At 41.8% G+C, this 19575-nt stretch overlaps 1 protein-coding gene across 4 annotated transcripts in view; it reads left to right on the top strand.

The window, feature by feature from the left end:
• Positions 1-19575, top strand: part of rock1 (Rho-associated, coiled-coil containing protein kinase 1) — a 226223-nt gene that overhangs the window by 76728 nt on the left and 129920 nt on the right. For all 4 annotated transcript variants that reach the window (XM_041189415.1, XM_041189414.1, XM_041189416.1 and 1 more), the window contains one exon: positions 5305-5405. In XM_041189415.1, coding sequence (XP_041045349.1) covers positions 5316-5405 — 90 coding nt within the window. In that variant the 5' untranslated portion in view covers positions 5305-5315. The remainder of the gene's footprint in view (positions 1-5304; positions 5406-19575) is intronic.

Below are 19575 nucleotides of genomic sequence, written 5' to 3'. Positions count from 1 at the left end.
ATATTTTGACTTTAGAAGAATAGGAAGTAATTTTATTGAAACATATAAGATTCTGAGAAAGCCTGACAGGGTAGATGTTGAGAGGATGTTTTGCCTTGTGGGGGAATCTAGAATTAGGGGGTGCAGTTTTGAAATAAGCACCGCCTGCAACGGAGATGAGGTGGAATTTTTTCTGTCAGTGGGTTGTTAGTGTTTGAGGTTCGTTTGATCGGCAAGTGAGTTAAGGATTATGGGAGACGGGCAAGAAAGTGGAGTTAAGGTCACATCAGATCAACCATGATCTAATTGACTGGCAGAGGAGACTCAAGGTGCCGAATAGCCTACTCCTCCTATTTCTTGTGTTCCAATGACATGTTTGTGGCCTTTTCATTTGGCAAATTTAAGATGGAGATTTTTAAGTTAAGATTTAATAAGTTTTGCGAGTTGGCATGTTTAAGCTTTCAGGAACAAAGCTTGTATTAGAAACTGCATGTTACATTTTTGAAGTGCTTATTTGAAGACTCATTACTTCAGGATGCCAAGTTGGGCAGTTAACTGGCATTATGGTAGCCTGCAGGGTTCAGTACTGGACTAATAACCCCTAGGTCTTGAGTTCATATGCCACCATGGTAAGGTGCTGAAATTGAATTCAGCAAATTGAGTAACTTGTCATCATGTAACATATGAACATATGAATTAGGAGCAGGAGTAGGCCATTTGGCCCCTTGAGCCTGCTCTGCCATTTACTAAGATCATGGCTGATCTCAACTTTTACTAACCTGTCTCCCCCGCATAACATTTGACTCCCTTGTCAATCAAGAATCTATCTAACTGAGCATTGAATATATGATCCAGACTCCACTGCTCTCTGAGAAAGCAAATACCACAGACTCTCTTGAGAGAAAAAAAACTCCTCATTTCCATCCTAAATGAGTGACCTCTTATTTTTAAACTGTGCTCCCTAGGGCTGAGATGAGGAGAAATTACTTCATTCAAAGGGTTGTGAATCTTTGAAATTCTCTAACCCAGAGAGTTAGGAATGCTGGGTTGTTAAGTATATTCAAGGCGGCGCTCAATAGAGTTTTGGGTGATGAGGGAATTAAGGGGTCGTCCAAGAAGGTGGGCGAGGCAGAAATTAACCATGATCTTGTTAAATGGCAGTGGAACAGGCTCAAAGGGCTAAATGACCTACTCTAGCTCCTATTTCTTCAGCTATTACATCAGTGACCTTCCCCTTCTCATTTGATCTGGAGTGGAAAGCTCACTATCAGTGTAGCACAGTAGTACCACCTCTGATGGAGTTGGCTCACAGTGTTTAGCTCATTTATTAGCAACCCTCCATGTCAATCTACAGAATAACCTGGATAGCACACAGGCTTGGGCTTGCAGTGGCAGTTAACGTTCATGTCACAGAAGTGCCAGCAATGACCATCTTGAGAGAACCGAGCCATTTCCACTCGGACCTTCCGTTGTCATTATTACTGAGACACCTACCAATGGAATTGAACAGTCAAATGAAATAAACTGTATGTGTGTCCCACTCTCTGCAGATAACTAATGACTTGGAATATGATTTTTTTATTATCGCAAACTGTCAGGTTACAGTGCAAGGCTGCTTCAATAAAGCAGATGCCACCCTTGCAATATAACAAGAGACAGAGGAAAGAAGCAACAAAGAGCAATGAGAAAGACTGGTGGGCCATTGTTACTGGACATTTTAACTGAAAGCTGTGGTTTTAAGTTGGTAATGATTGCCTTGGAACATAGTTGTAATCAGGTTTTGTAAGAACTTAGGAATGGCGATAAACCTTTTGGCTCATTGAGCCTGCTCTGCTATTTTGTTTGCACTGGTGGCTATTTATCTTTTAAATTCCAATTCCCCAACCTTTCCCCACATCCTCTGTACTTTTATTTCCCAAGGGCTTATCTATTTCCCTCATGAGCAACTCAATCATTCCACATCCATGGCTGTCTTAGGCAATGCGTTCCTTCTCAGCCCTCTGTGCCAAGAATTTTATTTTTGGATTTGCTTTTAACCAAGTTTGTTCTGATTTTAAGATTATGAACCCTTTTTCCTCAATTCTTCCATGAAAATAATGTATTGTTTCCTATTAGCCCTGACAATTTCCTTAATTATTTTAAACATCAATTAGGTCACCACTTAGTCTCTTCATCTCTAGGGAATATAACCCAAGTTTGCCATGTCCTTCCATCCCAGATATTATTAATGGCGAACTATCACTGGACCATCTCCAGGACCAAGTATATTGTTTCTTTTGAGGACCAAAAACAAGACATAATACTCTAGATGAAAATTAACAAACATGTTCAGTTTTCTGTTTTCTTTACTTGTGTTCAGTACCACTCCTATAATCCTGTCCTAGGTGCCAGAGTATTACTTTCATATGCCATTTATTTAATAATGTCATTGCATTTAGGTTACTAGAAATTTCACATCTTTTTTCAGGATTCAGTCTGGCTGAGTGCAGCCGTAACAACACTCAAGATGCTCAACACCATCCAGGACAAAGCAATCCTCTTGATTGCACCCCCACACCCCCATCCAACACCTTAAAAATTCACTCCCTCCACTACCAATGCACAATGACAACAGTGTACCAAGGTGCGGCAACTCGCCAAGCCGCCTTCGACAGCACCTACCAAACCACAATCTCTACCACCTAGAGGGACAAGGGTAGCAGATGCATGGGAGCACCACTTACAGATTCCCCTCCAAGCAACACACCATTCATTCACAGTCACTGGATCAAAATCCTGGAACTCCCTTCCTAACAGTACTGTGGTGTACCTGCACCAGAAGGACTGCAGCGATTCAGGAGTACGATTCACCACCACCTTCTCATGGGCAATTAGGAAAGGGAAGCAAATGCTGGCCTTGCCAGCGACATCCACATCCCATGAAAGAATGTAAAATAACTGAGCTTTCTGTCAGATATATATGTGACACCCTTAGTAGTCTGATCAGGAAGAAAGAAAATCAAAAATATTTGAGAAGGTCCAGTAACTTTTCCAATAATAATATACTTAAAGAGCGTGTGGTTTTAGGGACAATTCCATAGTCAGCAACACCCAGCTAATAAGTATCACCTCCAAATTTATTTGCCATCTGATGAAAATTTCTTTCACCTTAATGGACCATTAAGCAAATGAGCCAAATGATTTTGAATTAAGTATAACTATTAAGTTTTGCCATATCTGTTTACACTGCCTATTCTAATGACCTGTGTACACCAGGGTACTTCATTGCCATTTAAAGTTGTAGCATTTAAGGTATCATTCATTTCCTGGTTCCAAAAATGCATTATTTCACATTTTTCTACATTTAAGTGTTGTTCCCTCATTTCCTAAGTTGGAATCATTGACTGATAAATATATATAATATATATAATACAAATGCTAAGTAAGAGAGTCCTTAACACGGATCTCTGCAATGCATTGTTTGCTACACCTTTTTATTGAGAGAGCGCTTTCTATATTTGCACTTTATTTCTGCCATTGAGCCATACCTCTATTTCAGCATTCCTTTAATTATATGTGCTATTTCTTTGCTATAAGTTACTTATTTGATATCAAATGGTTTTTGAAATCCACACTAACAGCATTTTCTTCACCTATGCCTTACGTAGGATTACATAGGATATATGACATTTGGCCAACCAGTTCATGCTGGCATTTATGCACCACTCGAACCTGTTCCCATCTTTCCTCATCTAAATCTACCATCATAATCTTCTATTCCCTTCTCCTTCATTTGCTTGTCTAGCTTCCCCTTAGATACATCTATACTATTTGCTTCAATCACTCCCTGCAATAGCAAATTCTACATTCTCATCACTCTTTGGGTAAAGAAGTTTCTTTGAATTCCCTGTTGTATTTTATGGTGACTGTCTTACATTGATGGCATCTATTATGCTCTTCCCTACAATAGGAAACATTTTCTCTGTATCCACTCTATCAAAACCTTTCATAATTTAAAAGACCTCTGTTAGGTAATCCCTTAGACTTCTTTTTCAAGAGAAAAGAGACCCAGCCTATCAGTCCTTTCTCGATACGTATACCCATGCACTCCTGATATCACCCTTGTAAATCTTCTCTTCACCCTCTCCAAAAATACTTAACAAAGAATTCTACAAAGTTAATCGAGCATGAGCTGCATCATGCTACCAGAATATCAGATATTGAACTCTCACAAGCTGGACATTGAGGGAGTGGAATACCTTTTGGTTCTATTACGTGGCAGCTTTGTTTTTGCAGTCAATGGCACTGCATCATGTGGAAACTTTCCATTCTAGCAAACTTTTGTGCTGGCTGCCTGCTTGTCTGTGACAAGAGAGAATGAAATGACGTTGGCTTTCCTTAAACAGAGAGCCTCCGTGACCTCCCTTATGCAACTGTGTGCCAGATGCTGCTCATACCTCCCACGCGAGCCTGATAGGAGTCAGACATACAGAAATGTATCACCACAGTCACCTTGCCAGCTACTGGCAGTGCGGCCTTGCCCTGCTCTTAGGTTGGAGTTGTGGCTGCAGCAGTTGGTGGATTTCAGTTAGGACCTCCATAATGAAGTGTAGATTTATCACACACTGTTCCTTGCTTAGCTTCAGATAGGAAAATTGCTCCCTGAGCGGATATTGCTTCCTGCTGGGAACCCTTTTCTCCCCCCACCTCCTTGCCCATCTGGCAGCGTCCTGCTCTCTGTGACCCCTGGTCATTCTCTCTGTCATGCTCACTTGTAAGAGGAAGGTCTACATCCATATCTTGCAATTAACTGGTTTGTGCGGATATTGAAATCAACAAAATGTATTCACCTGGCACACCTTTCTCTGCAAACCTTTGCAACTTGGAGCAACTATGAAAAGCACCAAAAAATTGTAGATTTGTAACAATGGCCAGAAGAAATCAAGCATCAACTATTCTGAAAGTACTTGATGATCCCTTTAAACAGCGCTGGTGAGCGGACCTTACTGATGCTTAATATATGTTCAGCTTTGCAAGCTTAAGAGAGGGCTTCAGTTGGAGTGTTGAGTTCCAAAATAGCAGCTGTGGCATCATGATGTCAATCAGCATGCAATGCTGACATCATCTGCCTGCTCTGCATGTTTCTGGTGAGCGTTAATTGCACGCTAAACACCTTCAAGGTGATTTATGATGTGCTCATGTCAGAAATCTGTACGCGCACTATGGGTGCCTTTTTGATCAATAGCAGTAGTGCCCATGTTTGAGTGCTAAGTTTAATTTCTCGCCCGCGAATGTGGTCATAATTGCAATGAAGATGAACTAATACTTTTTACATTTGTTTTACAGACAAAGATGCAATGAGTAAAGTTCGGGATTTAAGAATGAAAGCAGAAGATTATGAAGTTGTTAAAGTAATTGGGAGAGGAGCATTTGGTGAAGTTCAGCTGGTGGGTTTTGGCAATGTTTTATTCGCTTTTTGTTGGAGGCTAGAATTCCAAGCAAAGAAACAATCAGAATTCTCCAACATACCATGCCATGTAGTAAAGGAGCAGCAATCTGCAGTTTCAGTCTAGCAGTTTCACCTGATTCCTAAATGTTAGGATAGCTGTGCATTCTACTAATGTTTTTTTTCCTCTTGGCAAAGAGGAGAAACCTGAATTAGACCCATGAAATTCTTAGCTTGGCATACCATGAATGGGAGAGCAGAGTCAAGATGATGGGGTGATTGACCACAGTGGTCCTGGGTCATGCTATGAGCATCACTGATTTGTGCAAACTACATAATAATAAAAATATATTTGGTAAGGTGGGGTTGAGGTGGAAGATCAGCCATGGTTACATTGAATGCAGAGCAGGCTCAAGAGGTCTATGTCTGCTCCTATTTCTTATGTTTTTGCTTTCTTACATTTCTCACAGTTAGCTTTTTCAGCGTATCCTAGAGGGGCATCATATTTTAATATTATGCCCCGAACTCTTGATGTAAGAATTGCTCTTTTTTTACAAATTTAATGAATAATACGGCACACAACATAACTGCTCTGTGAAGCTTTATTCATTGTAATGCGTTTTGTGTGATTTCCAAAGGAATGAGTGTGTGGCTGTACATTTAACATAATAGCTGCTGTGTAATTTTTTTAAAGCTTTTTTTTAAAAGCTATTCAGATGTATACTTTCTATTGGTTATTTTTAAATTGTTTTGATTTTGTTATGAAAAGGAGTTTATTTTGCCAAGTAATTTAAGTTATTAAGTGGTCAAACATGTTTCTACACATAAGAACTAGTATTGAGAAAACATGTACTGCCTCTACTTCCCTGAATTTTCAACTTTAACTTGTTCAGTGTTTTTCTTGCGGGAAGCAAATGAAACAGGGGACTGAACGTGTGAAAATGTGAATGCAAGTCTGTGTGCTAATAGTAGGCTAACCACTTCAACACTGAACTTGCATCTCCCAATTGAATGATTGCGAAATTGATTTGATAGCAGCCAAAGTAAGTAACAAAATTTCTATGCCAGTGGGCATGTTAATTAGATGTAACAATTTGATAAAAATCAGTGAGTTCTTGACTTTTTTGCCGCTTTCAACCAACCTTGGGACAAGATTTGACCTTCTGCCAGACTTAATGTCATATTTTGCAGTTTTGTGGGTATTCAGCTCGTCATTGATGTTGTTAATGCATTTTCAGGCTTACCTTGTTAAAGCATCTTTCTTACATAACTTATATTCTTCTCCCAAAAAACACAGAATAGCTCTGATGAATTTCAAGATGGTAATCAGCAATATTTATGCTCATTATTTCCACATTTATAACATTGACTTTTAGGAAATTTGTGCAAAAATTAATGTCTCAGCTCTTCATTTAGGTTAATTCGTCAAAGACATTACTCACTCCCCCATCGGGGGAATTATAAATGCACACCATGTCGCAGAGTGCTTCAGTGTGCCGTTACTTGTGTGTTGTGTGCCATCAGCTCAATTTATGTCTGACAATTGTATCAATACTCAACAGAAGAGTTAGCTCTGAGACTTGTGGAGGAAGTGTTTGGTTTTCTAAGAGGGAATCACCCTCATATATGTCTTATATATATGTGTGTATATATATATATATATATATACACATTCATTTTGGTTTGGAATTTTAGCATTAAGTACAAATACAAAATCTTATTTATAAACCTTGCAGAATGCAATTTCAAGAGGTGCACATTGAAATAGCACAGTAGTTATCTTTCAGTGACGGAAAGATTTAGTTTGAATTGTATTTGGTTTTGGTTACCTGAGTATGGTGATGAATTATGGAAGATGGACCACTTGTTCCACTGTCACCTCCTGTCTGTGTCTTGCAATGCTGTTGACCTTGCCTTAAAAAAATAATAATGCCAAGGCACAGGTAGATACGATACAACAATCTTGTTATTACAATTAAAATAAAAATAGGCTGTGCTGAACCTTTCGCACCTCCACCAGCCTAAGCATCAGTGAGAGAATAATAAGTTTGACTTTACCATGTTATTTTTATACTTCATTGCATGAATTGTTAGACTTTGATTTGGAGCTGTGGAAAAAAAGTGATTTGGTTCCTTAAATTGTTGTGACATCAGGAGAACATTTTTATCATAGGCTTAAAACCAAAATGCAAATCGCAGAATTGTTATGGTACAGAAGGAGGCCATTCAGCCCATTGTATCTGCACTGGCTCTCCGAATGAACATTATGACTCAGTGCCATTCTCCTGCCTTTTCCCTGTAACCCTGCACATTGTTTCTCTTTAAATAATCACCTAACGACCTCTTGAATGCATGAGTTGAACCTGTCTCCACCACACTTCCAGGCAGTGCATTCCAGACTCAAACCACTCGCTGTGTGAAATAAGGTTTTTGTTGCATTGCATTTGCTTTTTTTGCAAATCACTTTAAATCTGTGCCCTCTCGTTCTCAGTCCTCTTACAAGCGGGAACAGTTTCTCCCTTTCTACCCTGTCCAACCCCCTCATGATTTTGAAAGCTCTATCAAATCCCCTCCTCCTCTTCAAGGAGAATAGTCCCAGCTTCTCCAATCTACCTTCATAACTAAAGTTTCTCATCCCTGGAAACATTTTTGTAAGTCTCTTCTGCATTCTCTCCAATGCGTTCACATCCTTCCTAAAGTGTGGCGCCCGGAGCTGTACACAGTACTCCAGCTGAGGTCTAACTAGTGTCATATACAAGTTCAGCATAACCTCCTTGCCCTCGTGCTCTATGCCCCAATTCATAGAGCCTAGGATACTGTATGCTTTATTAACTGCTCTCCACCTACCCTGCCACCTTTAATAAGTTCTCCACATGTACAGCCAAGTTCCCCATCTCCTTTAGAGTTGTACACCCTATTTTATATTGCCCCTCTATATTCTTCCTACCAAAATGAATCACCTCACACTTCTCTGCATTCAACTTCATCTGCCGCCCCTATCTGCCCACTCCACCATTTATATGCCTGTAGAAGATTTTGGGATTCCCCTTTATTTTGGCTGCCATTCTTTTCTCATAGTCCCTCTTTACTTCTCTTATTTGCTCCTTCATCTCTCCTCTGAACCTTCTGTATTCAACTTGGTTCTCAATTGTATTTTCTATCTGACATCTGTCATAAGCACACTTCTTCCTTGTCTTAATTTCTATCTTTTTCATCCAGGGATTTGTTTGCCCTCCCTTTCCCTTTTGAGGGAATATACTTTGACTGTGCCCAAACCATTTCTTCTTTGAAGGTAGCCCATTGTTCAACTACGGTTTATTTCCTGCCAACCTTTGGTTCCAATCTATCCAGCCCAGCTCCGTTCTTGCCCCATTGAAGTCAGCTCTTTCCCAGTTAATTATTCTTACTCTGGGTTGCCCATTGTCCTTTTCTACCATTATCCTAAACCTTACAACACAATGAACATTTTCTGCAGGATTTGATATCAATGTAATCTTGGAGAACTTGGAGAAATTTTGTAATGTGGGGTAACTTTGATGGTGTATTTGACCAAGTAATGGACAAAAAGCTGGTCTTTGGAATAAACATTTCCTGTGCCAAATTAGGAACCAAGAATTGTTTTTTCCTTTTCCAACCCCTTCTTCCTTACTCATTGTAGTCATGCTTACAAAAGTTTTTGAAGTGTTAGGAGATTGCCATGTCTTACTGCCCACTTGTAGCAAATCGATAGAATGAGGTTAACAGTAATTCTCCTGTTTCATGGCTTTCTCCTTAAGGTTAAACACTTAAAGGAGGTCCAGCTATAGCACCATAAAACTTTTCAGCTCATTAGGAGGCCAATCAGCTTTTTGTTGGAGCAATCCATATCTAATCCCATTGCCCTACTGTCTTAATATCGACCTGTATCTTTCTCTCCTTTAACAGTTAATCAATTTTCAAAAGAAACATTTGGCTCTGTCTCAAACACTTATTTGAAGCAAAAGCATTTCAATCACAAACAGTGCTCTGCGTAAATAAATGTCTGCTAACCTTTCCTCTTCTCTTAATCACTATTTTAGATTGATGACACATTGTCATTGACTCCTCAAGCAGGGAAAATAATTTTTCCTCATTCACGCTATCAGAACACACTATAATTTTCAAGTCCTCGATTAAATCTTCTCTTAGTCGCCTTTGCTTCAGTGAAAATAGTACCAGAATCTAAAGTCTCCTCACAACTACTGTTTCACATCCTTAGTATCACCCTAGTAAATCTACACTATATGCTCTTGTATAGCTTAAATGATCTTTCTATGACTGGTGTCTAAAGCCTCATATAGTACTGTAACTATGATCCAGCCAATGTTTTATACAAATTTATAACAACAAATTTATCATTACTGTGTGGCCTATGCCTTTATTTATAATACTCTTTTTTTTTTGGCCTTTTTTATGGCTTTTACCTACCTGAACTTGCTTTCAGGGAATTGTGTATTTAAGCAACTTGGGCTATCTGTTCATCCACAACTTTTTTTGTCTTTCAGTTGCTATATATTAGCACTCTTTGTTTTTCAGTCCCAAAATGTATAATCTCAAACTTATCTGTTAAATTGCACATGCTCCCTTGCTGCCTAACTGAATTCTTTTACAATTCTTCCTAACCAAAATAGTCTTGCTCAAGACCAAATTATTTATATTTACGTAACAGAAATGAAGCCAGCACTCGTCCAAGGGGTACTCTACTTCCAACCATTCTCCAATCCAAGGAACAGCTATTTACTCAAAGTCATAGTCCTGTAACTAATCCTCTATCCATGCTCCTACATTTTCTTCTGTTGAAAAATTCAGGGGTATGGTAGACTCTGAGATATGTTATCAATGCCTTTTGAAAAACCATATGTATGTCACGCGCTGCCTTACCTTTGCCCATACCATTATCTACCAGTAGAAATCTCTGACCTGTCACAGGTATGACAACACTGATGCTGTTTAGCCTTGTTAATAGAAACTACCGCATGCACAATTCAAGTAAATTTACTTCACATGTATATTCACTTAATGAGAATATACTACCATTCCCTAGTGTCAAAACAAGTTGTATTTACACAGCACCTTTAGTGTAATAAGCGCCTCAACATGCTTCACAGGAGCGTATAAAGCAAAATTTGAGACTAAGCCACTTAAGGCACGTAGTCAAAAGCTTATTAAAGAGGCAGATTTTAAGGAGTATCTTAAAGGAGGAAAGAGAGGTAGGGAAGTGGAAGGGTTTATGGACAGAATTTCAAAGCTTAGGGACTAAGCAGCTGAAGTCACAGCTACCAGTGATGGAACAATTAAAATCAGAAATGCTCAAGAGGCCAGAGTAGATGAGCGCGACCCTTGGAGGGTTTTGGAGCTGGAGGAGATGAAGATGATAGGGAGTGTCAAGCCACAGAGAAACTTGAAAATGAGGCTGGGCATTTTAAAACTGAGGTATTACTTAACTTGGAGCCAACATAGGTCAGTGAGCATAGGGGTGATAGGCAATGTTCCCTGCAAGCCACACTGCCGCAGAGCAACTCATAGGTCCCCATTGCATGCCATGCTCAGGTCACTTTAAGTCGTTGCACAAAAAAATGAGAAGGGCTGTGCTCTCCTCACCCCCGCATCCTGCCCCCAAACACCACAGGGAATGATTTTTTTCATTTTTTCATGGGAGGTGAGCATTGCTTCCTGCATGTTGTTGGAGCTTCACTCAAGTGGAGAGTATTCATGTGGAGAGTATTCCATCACACTCCTAACTTGTGTCTTGTAGACGGTGATAAGCTTTGGGGAGTCAGGAGGTGAGTCACTCGCCACAGAATTCCCAGCCTCTAAGCTGCTCTTGTAGCCACAGTAATTATGTGGTTGGTCCAGTTCAGTTTCTGGCCAATGGTAAACCCCAGGATGTTGATCGTGGGGAATTCAGCGATGGTAATGCCATTGAATGTCACGAGGGGATAGTTAGATTCTCTCTAGGAGATGGCCGTTGCCCGGCACTTGTGTGGCACAAATGTTACTTGCCACTTGTCAGCCTAAGTCTAAATGTTGTCCAGGTCTTTCCAGATGTGGACCCAGACAGCTTCAGTATCTGAGGAGTTGCAAACGGCACTGAACATTGTACAATCATCAGCGAGCATTCCCATTTCTGACCTTTTGGTGGAGAGAAGGTAATTGAAGCAGCTGACGGCGGTTGGGCCTAGGGCACTAGCCTAGGAACTCTTGCCATGATGCCCTGGGACTGAGATGATTGACCTCTAATAATCACAACCATCTGCCTTTGTGATAGGTATGACTCGAACCAGTGGAGAGTTTCCCCCCCTATTCCCATTGACTTCAGTTTTGCTAGGGCTCCTTGATGCCACACTTGGTCAAATGCTGCCTTGATGTCAAGGGCAGTCACTCTCACCTCACCTTTGGAGTTCAGCACTTTTGTCCATGCTTCAACCAAGGCTGTAATGAGGCCAGAAGCCAAGTGGTCCTGGTGGAACCCAAACTGAGCATCATTGAGCAGGTTATTGTTGAGTAAAGGCCCTTTCATAGCACTATTGATGACACCTTTCATCACTTGGCTGATGGTTACAGAATCACAGAATTGTTACAACACAGAAGGAGACTATTTGGCCCATTGTGCACCGACTCTCCAGAGGAGCAATTCACCTAGTGCCATATTGCTACCTTCTGCCCATAACCCTGCACATTCTTCCTTTTCACAAAGTCTAATTCCCTTTTGAATGCTTTGATTGAATCTGCCTCCACACACTCTTAGGCTGTGCATTCCAGAGCTTAACCACTTGTTACTTGAACAAGTTTTTTTCTCATTGCATTTGCTTTTGGCAATTATTTTAAATCTGTGCTCTCTCATTCTCAATCCTTTCACAAGTCATAGAGGTCTACAGCACTACAAAAAGCCCTTCGGCCAAACAAATCTGCACCTGTCAAACAAGTACCTAACTATTCTAATCCCATTTTCCAGCATTAGGCCCATAGTTTTGTATGCCATGGCATCGCAAGTGCATATCCAAATATTTCTTAAATGTTATGAGGGTTTCTGCCTCTACCACCCTTTCAGGCAGTGAGTTCCAGATTCCCACCACCCTCTGGCTGAAAAAATTCTTCCTCACGTCCCCTCTAAACCTCCTGCCCCTTACCTTAAATCTATGCCTCCTGGTTATTGATCCCTCCACCAAGGACAGAAGTTCCTTCCTGTCTACCCTATCTATGCCCCTCATAATTTTATACACCTCAATCATGTGCCCTCTCAATCTCCTCTGCTCTGGGGAAAATAACCCCAGTCTATCCAATCTCTCCTCAAAACTAAAACTCTCCAGCCCAGGCAACATCCTGGTAAATCTCCTCTGCACTCTCTCTAGTGCAATCATATCCTTCCTAAATAGACTGGGAACAGTTTCTCCCTATCTACTCTGTCCAGACCCGTTATGATTTCAAACACCTCCATCAAATCTCCTCTCAGCCTTCTTTTCTCCAAGGGAAACAGGCCCAACTTCTCCAATCGATCTTCATAACTGAAGTTCCTCATCCATGGAACCATTCTCGTGAATCTTCTCTGCAATCAATCCAATGCCTTCACATCCTTCTCAAAGTGGGCACCTAGAACTGGATGCAATACTCCAGCTGAGACTGAACTAGTGTCTTATTCAAGTTCCACATAACTTGCTCTTGTGCTCCATGCCCCTATTAGTAAAGCCTAGGATACTGTATGCTTTGTTAACCATTCTCTCAATCTGTACGGGCATCTTCAGTTATGCATATATACATCCAGGTCCCTCTGCTCCTGCACCCCCTTTAGAATTGTACACTTCATTTTATATTATCTCTCTATGTTCTCCCTATCAAAATGAATCGCTTCACATTTCTCAACATTGAGCTTCATTTGCCACCTGTCTGCCCATTCCACCAACTTGTCTATGTCCTTTTGAAGCTTTGTATCATCCATTTTATTCTTTCACAGGATGTAGGTATCGCTGGCTAGGCAAGCATTTATTGCACATCCTTAATTGCCCTTGAGAAGGCGGTGATGAGCCGCCTTTTTGAGCCGCTGCAGTCGATGTATAGGGACACCCATAGTGCTGTTTGGAAGGGAGTCCCTGGATTTTGACTCAGTAACAGTGAAGGAATGGTGATGTAGTTCCAAGTCAGGATGTTGAGTGGCTTGGAGGGGAACTCGCCTTATCACAGCTTTTCCCTTACGAAATCCATGCTGGCTTTCCTTAATTAACCCACATTTGTCCATGTAACTATTAATTTTGTGCTGAATTTTTGTTTCTAGATGTTTCCCCACAACCAAATTTAAACTGATTGGCCTGCATTTGCTGGGCTTTGCAATTCTCCAGTCCTCTGGCACCATCCCTGAGTCTAAGGAAGACTGAAAAGTTTTGGCCAGTGTCTCCGTAATTTTGACTCTTATTTCCCTCGGTTTCCTTGGATGAATCTCATATGGTTCTGGTGCTTTATCAAATTTATGAATGGCTTATCCAGTAGCTCTTCTTTATCAATTGTAAATATTTTTAGTATTTGAATTATCTCCTTGGTCACCTCCTTTGTCACCATGGCTTCTTCCTTGGTAAAGATAGATGTAAAGTATTAATTTCATACATCAGCCATGCCCTCTGCTGCCATGCTTAAATCAACTTTTTGGTCCCTAATCAGCCCCACTCCTCCTCTTCCCACCCTTTTACTATTTATATGCGTATGGAAGACTTTGAGGTTCCCTTTTATGTTGGCTGCCAATCTCTCCTCATATCCCTTCTTTTCTTCTTTTATTTGCTTTTTCACTTCCCCTCTTATTCAGCCTGGTTCTCAATTGAATTTTGTGCCTGATGTCATAAGCGCACTTTTTCTTCTTTATTTTAATTGCTATCTCTTTTGTCTTCCCTTTTGAGGGAATGTACCTTGACTGCAGCCGAACTATCTCTTAGTAGCCCATTGTTCAGCTATTGTTTTTCTTGCCAACCTTTGACTCCTATTTAATTGACCTGGATCCATTCTTACCCCGTTGAAGTTGGCTTTCCCCCAGGTAATTATCCTTATTCTGGATTTTCCTTTGCCCTTTCTTATACTCAGCCTAAACCTTATTAAACAATGCTCACTGTCCCCTAAATGTTCTCCTACTGACACTTGATCTGCTTTGCCCACCTCATTCCCAAGAACCAGGTCTAGCAGTTCCTCCTTATTGGACTGGAAACAGTGCTGTAGAAAATTTTCCTGAACATTCCTAGGAACTCTTGTCCTTCTGTGACCATTACACTATTACTGCCTCATTGCATGTTTGCATAATTAAAGTCCCACATTATAACTAATCTATCATTTTTGCAACTCTCTCTAATTTCCAAGCAAATTTCTCCTCTACGTCCTTTCACTAGTTAGTGGCTTATAGACTACACCAAGAAATGTAACTGCGCCCTTTTTGGTCTTTAGCTCTAGTCAAATGGATTCTGTCCTTGATCCTTCTGGGACATCCTCTTTTTCTACTGCCACCTCTCCTCCTTTTCTTCCTTTCATGAACACCTTGCATCCAGGAATATTTAACACCCAGTCCTGCCCTTTTTTGAGCCTTGTCTGTTGTAACCACAACATGGTATTTCCACATTGCAATCTGCGCCTATAACTCATCTGTTTTATTTGCCACACTCAGTGCTTTCACATACGTACACAGTAACCTTTATTTAGAGAAGAATACAGTTAACGTTTCGAGCCCGTATGATTCTTCATCAGAACTAAAGAAAAATAGAAATGAGGTGAAATATAAGCTGTTTGAGGGAGGTGGGACAGGTGGAGCTGGATAGAGGACTGGATAGATAGGTGGAGGCAAAGAAGAGATTACCAAAGATGTCATAGACAAAAGGACAAAAGGGTATTGACGGTGGTGATATTAGCTAAGGAATGTGCTAATGGTGACAATAAGGGTAAAAAGTAGGACAGGCAAGTGATGGATAGCCCTAGTGAGGGTGGGGCAGGGGTAAGGGATCGAAATGGGCTAGAAGGTGGAGATAAAACAATGGATGGAAATAAATTTTAAAATAATAGAAATAGGTGGGAAAAGAAAAATATATTTAAAAAATTTAAATTATTAGAAAAAAGGGGGATTGGAAAGGGGGTGGGAATGGAGGAGTGAGTTCATGATCTGAAGTTGTTGAATTCAATGTTAAGTCCGGAACGCTGAAAAGTGCCTAATCGGAAGAAGAGGTGCTGTTCGTCCAGCTTGCGTTGAGCTTCACTGGAACATTGCAGCAGGCCAAGAACGGCCATGTGGGTATGAGAGCAGAGTGGTGTGTTGAAATGGCAAGCAACAGGGAGATCTGGGTCATGCTTGCGGAGAGACCGAAGGTGTTCCGCAAAGTGGTCACGCAGTCTGTGTTTGGTCTCTCCAGTGTAGAGGAGACCTCATTGGGAGCAGTGAATGCAGTAGACTAAATTGAGGGAAATGCAAGTGAAGTGCTGCTTCACTTGAAAGGAGTGTTTGGGCCCTTGGATGGTGAGGAAGGGGCAAGTAAAGGGGCGGATGCACGGGAGATGGGCTGGACACGGTTGAGGGCCCTGGTAACCACTGTGGGTGGGAAACCTCGGTTAAGGAAGAAGGAAGACATGTCAGAAGAACTGTTTTTGAAAGTCGCATCATCAGAACAGATGCGACGGAGGCGAAGGAACTGTGAGAATGGGATGGAGCCCTTACAGGAAGCAGGGTGTGAGGAGCTGTAGTCGAGGTAGCTTTGGGAGTCGGTAGGCTTGTAATGAATATTGGTGGACAGTCGATCACCAGAAATTGAGACAGAGAGGTCAGGAAGGGAAGGGAACTGTCAGTGATGGACCACGTGAAAATGATGGAGGGGTGGAAATTGGAAGCAAAATTAATAAATTTTTCCAGGTTCACATCTGATGCCGCTTTCCAAAACAGTTCCCCTGACATGTTTTCCTTCTTCCTTAACTGAGGTTTTCCACCCACGGTGGTTGACAGAGCCCTCAACCGTGTCCGGCCCATCTCCCGCGCATCCGCTCTCACACCTTCCTTTCCCTCCCAGAACTTTGATAGGGTCCCCTTGTCCTCACTTTACATCTCACCAGCCTCCACATTCAAAGGATCATCCTCCGCCAACTCCAGCATGATGCCACCACCAAACACATCTTCCCTTCACCTGTCCGTAGGGACCGTTCCCTCTGGGACACCCTGGTCCACTCCTCCAACACCCTCTACACCTCAACCCCGTCCCACGGCATCTTCCCATGCAATCGCAGAAGGTGCAACACCTGCCCCTTTACTTCCCCCCTCCTTACCATCCTTGGGCCCAAATACTCCTTTCAAGTGAAGTAGCACTTCCCTCAATTTAGTCTACTGCATTCGCTGCTCCCAATGCGGTCTCCTTTACATTGGAGAGACCAAACACAGACCGGGTGACTGCTTTGCGGAACACCTTCGATCTGTCCCCAAGCATGACCCAGACCTCCCTGTTGCTTGCCATTTCAACACGCCACCCTGCTCTCATGCACACATGTCCGTCCTTGGCCTGCTGCAATGTTCCAGTGAAGCTCAACACAAACTGGAGGAACAGCACCTCATCTTCCAATTAGCACTTTGCAGCCTTCCGGACTTAACATTGAGTTCAACAACTTCAGATCATGAACTCACTCCTCCATTCCCACCCCCTTTCCAATCCCCCTTTTTTCTAATAATTTAAACTTTTTAAATATATTTTTCTTTTCCCATCTATTTCTATTATTTTAAAATTTATTTCCATCCATTGTTTTATCTCCACCTTTTAGCCCATTTCGATCCTTTCCCCTTACCCCACCCCCACTAGGGCCATCTGTCACTTGCTCGTCCTACTTTCTACCCTTAATGTCACCATTAGCACATTCCTTAGCTAATATCACCACCGTCAATACCATTTTGTCCTTTTGTCTATGACACCTTTGGCAATCTCTTGTTTGCCTCCACCTATCCAGCTCCACCTGTCCCACCTCCCTCAAACAGCTTATATCTCACCTCATTTCTATTTTTCTTCAGTTCTGATGAAGAGTCATATGGACTCAAAACGTTAACTGTATTCCTCTCCGCAGATGTTGTCAGACCTGCTGAGTTTTTCCAGCTATTTTTGTTTTTCTTTCAGATTTCCAGCATCTGCAGTATTTTGTTTTTAACCTTTATTTTGACTTAATTATTTTCTCCCTTACTCTGATGCCACCTATTAATTTACTATTCCTTATTCTAGCTCCATCTGTCTGTCCCAGTATTCTGTGGACCTTGGCATTCCTCTCCGCTATTATATTCTGGTTCCCACACCCTTAGCAAGTTATTTTAAATCGTCCCCAGTAGGACTAACAAGGAATTCAATCTTGGCTCTATTAAGGTGCAACCTGTTTGGCCTGTACAGGTCCCATGTCCTCCAGAGCCAGTTCCAATGTCCCAAGACATTGCTCTCCCTCCTGCACCATCTTTCCAGCCATGAATTCATCTGGTTTATCATCCTGTTTCTACACTCACTTGCATGTAGTACTGGGAGTAATCTGGAGATTACTACTTTTTAGGTCCTGCTTGCCAATTTCCTACCTAGCTCCCTTAATTCTGACTGCAGGACCATATCCCTCTTTCAGCCTATGTAATTTCTACCTATGTGGACCACAACTGCTAATTGTTCATCCTCTTCCCTCAGGGTGCTCTGCATCTCTTCAGTGACATCCTTGACTCTGGCACCAGGGAGGCAACGCACCTTCCTATCTATTCCCCTAACTATTGAATCAACTATCACTATCGCTCCTTTAGTCTTGCTTGTACCCCCGCCTCTCCCTGTAAAGCTGAGCCACATGTGATGCCATGGACTTGGCTCTGCTTGCACTCTCCAGATGAACCATCACGCTCATCAGTATTCAGAACTGAATCCTGGTTGGAGAGGAATGCATTTGGGGAACTCCTACACTACCTGCCTGTTGCTTTTTGACTGCCTGGTGGTCACCCATTCCCTCTCTCCCTGCATACTCTTAAGCTGTAAGGTATCCACATCTGTAAATGTGCTATTCACAAATATCTCAATCTCACGGTTGCAGCGCAGTGATGCCAGCTGCTGCTCCAGTTCCAAACTCCAAAGCTCAAGCTGCTGCAATTGATGACATTTGCTGCACAAATGGTTATCCAGGACACTGGAAGCGTCCTGGAGCACCCACGTAGCACAGACTATGCACTGTAGAGGTTGGGGCATCCCTGCCATTTTTCTATTTATTAGTAATCCATGCTACTGCTAATAAACCTTACCCATACTCTTGCTGCTTTTATGGCCCCGTGGCTCTCTGAAACAGTGTCATTTTTATGGCCCTGCTGATTTCTGAAATCACGGCACTTTTATGGTCCCACTGCTGTCTGAAATCTCATCGCTTTTATGGCCCTTAAGGATTAGGGATTCTTAAGGATTAATAGGAGTCTGATGGGGCAATGCTAATAAATCCTACTAATATTTAACACACCTTACTGATAGTAATAAAACTTACTTAAACATAAAAGATAAGACTCACCAATTACTCACTTGTTACTTATTATTAATACTTAATATTCTTATTGTTTTTAATCTGCCAGTTGTTTAGACTCAGTTCTGAAGCAGCAGCACTCACTAACCAATCAACCTCTGACTTCCCTATGTCTGATCAGCTCTGAACTAGCAGACTGTGTCTTAGAGATGGCCCCACTGCTCTTTGAACTCTTGCTGCTTTTGCGGCCCTGTTCAGCTCCTCTGAACTGTTGCCGCCTTTATGTCCCCGCTGCTGTCCGAACTCTTGCCACTTTTATGGCTCTGCTGCTCTCCATACTCTTGCTGTTTTTATGGCCCCGCTGCTCTCTGAAACAGTGTCATTTTGATGGCCCTGCTGATCTCTGAAATCGCACCACTTTATGGTCCCACTGCTGTCTGAAATCTCATCGCTTTTATGGCCCTTAAGGATTAATAGGAGACTGATGGGGCAGTAGTTGATTGGACTCAGTTTTTCCTTGCATTTTGTGGACAGAAGATACCTGGGCAGTTGACAACTTTGTCGGATCAATGCTAGCATTGTAGCTATGCTGGAGCAACTTAGCTCGATGTGCAGCTAGTTCTGGAACCCAGCTCTTCAGCTTTACAGTTGGGATGTTGTTGGGACACTGTCTTTGCAGTATCCAATGCACTCAGCCATTT

This window comes from Carcharodon carcharias, chromosome 6 (assembly GCF_017639515.1).
Source record: "Carcharodon carcharias isolate sCarCar2 chromosome 6, sCarCar2.pri, whole genome shotgun sequence".
Classification (NCBI taxonomy): Eukaryota; Metazoa; Chordata; class Chondrichthyes; order Lamniformes; family Lamnidae; genus Carcharodon; species Carcharodon carcharias.
Note: the sequence above shows the minus strand (reverse complement) of the source record. Positions and strands in the feature narration are given on the sequence as shown.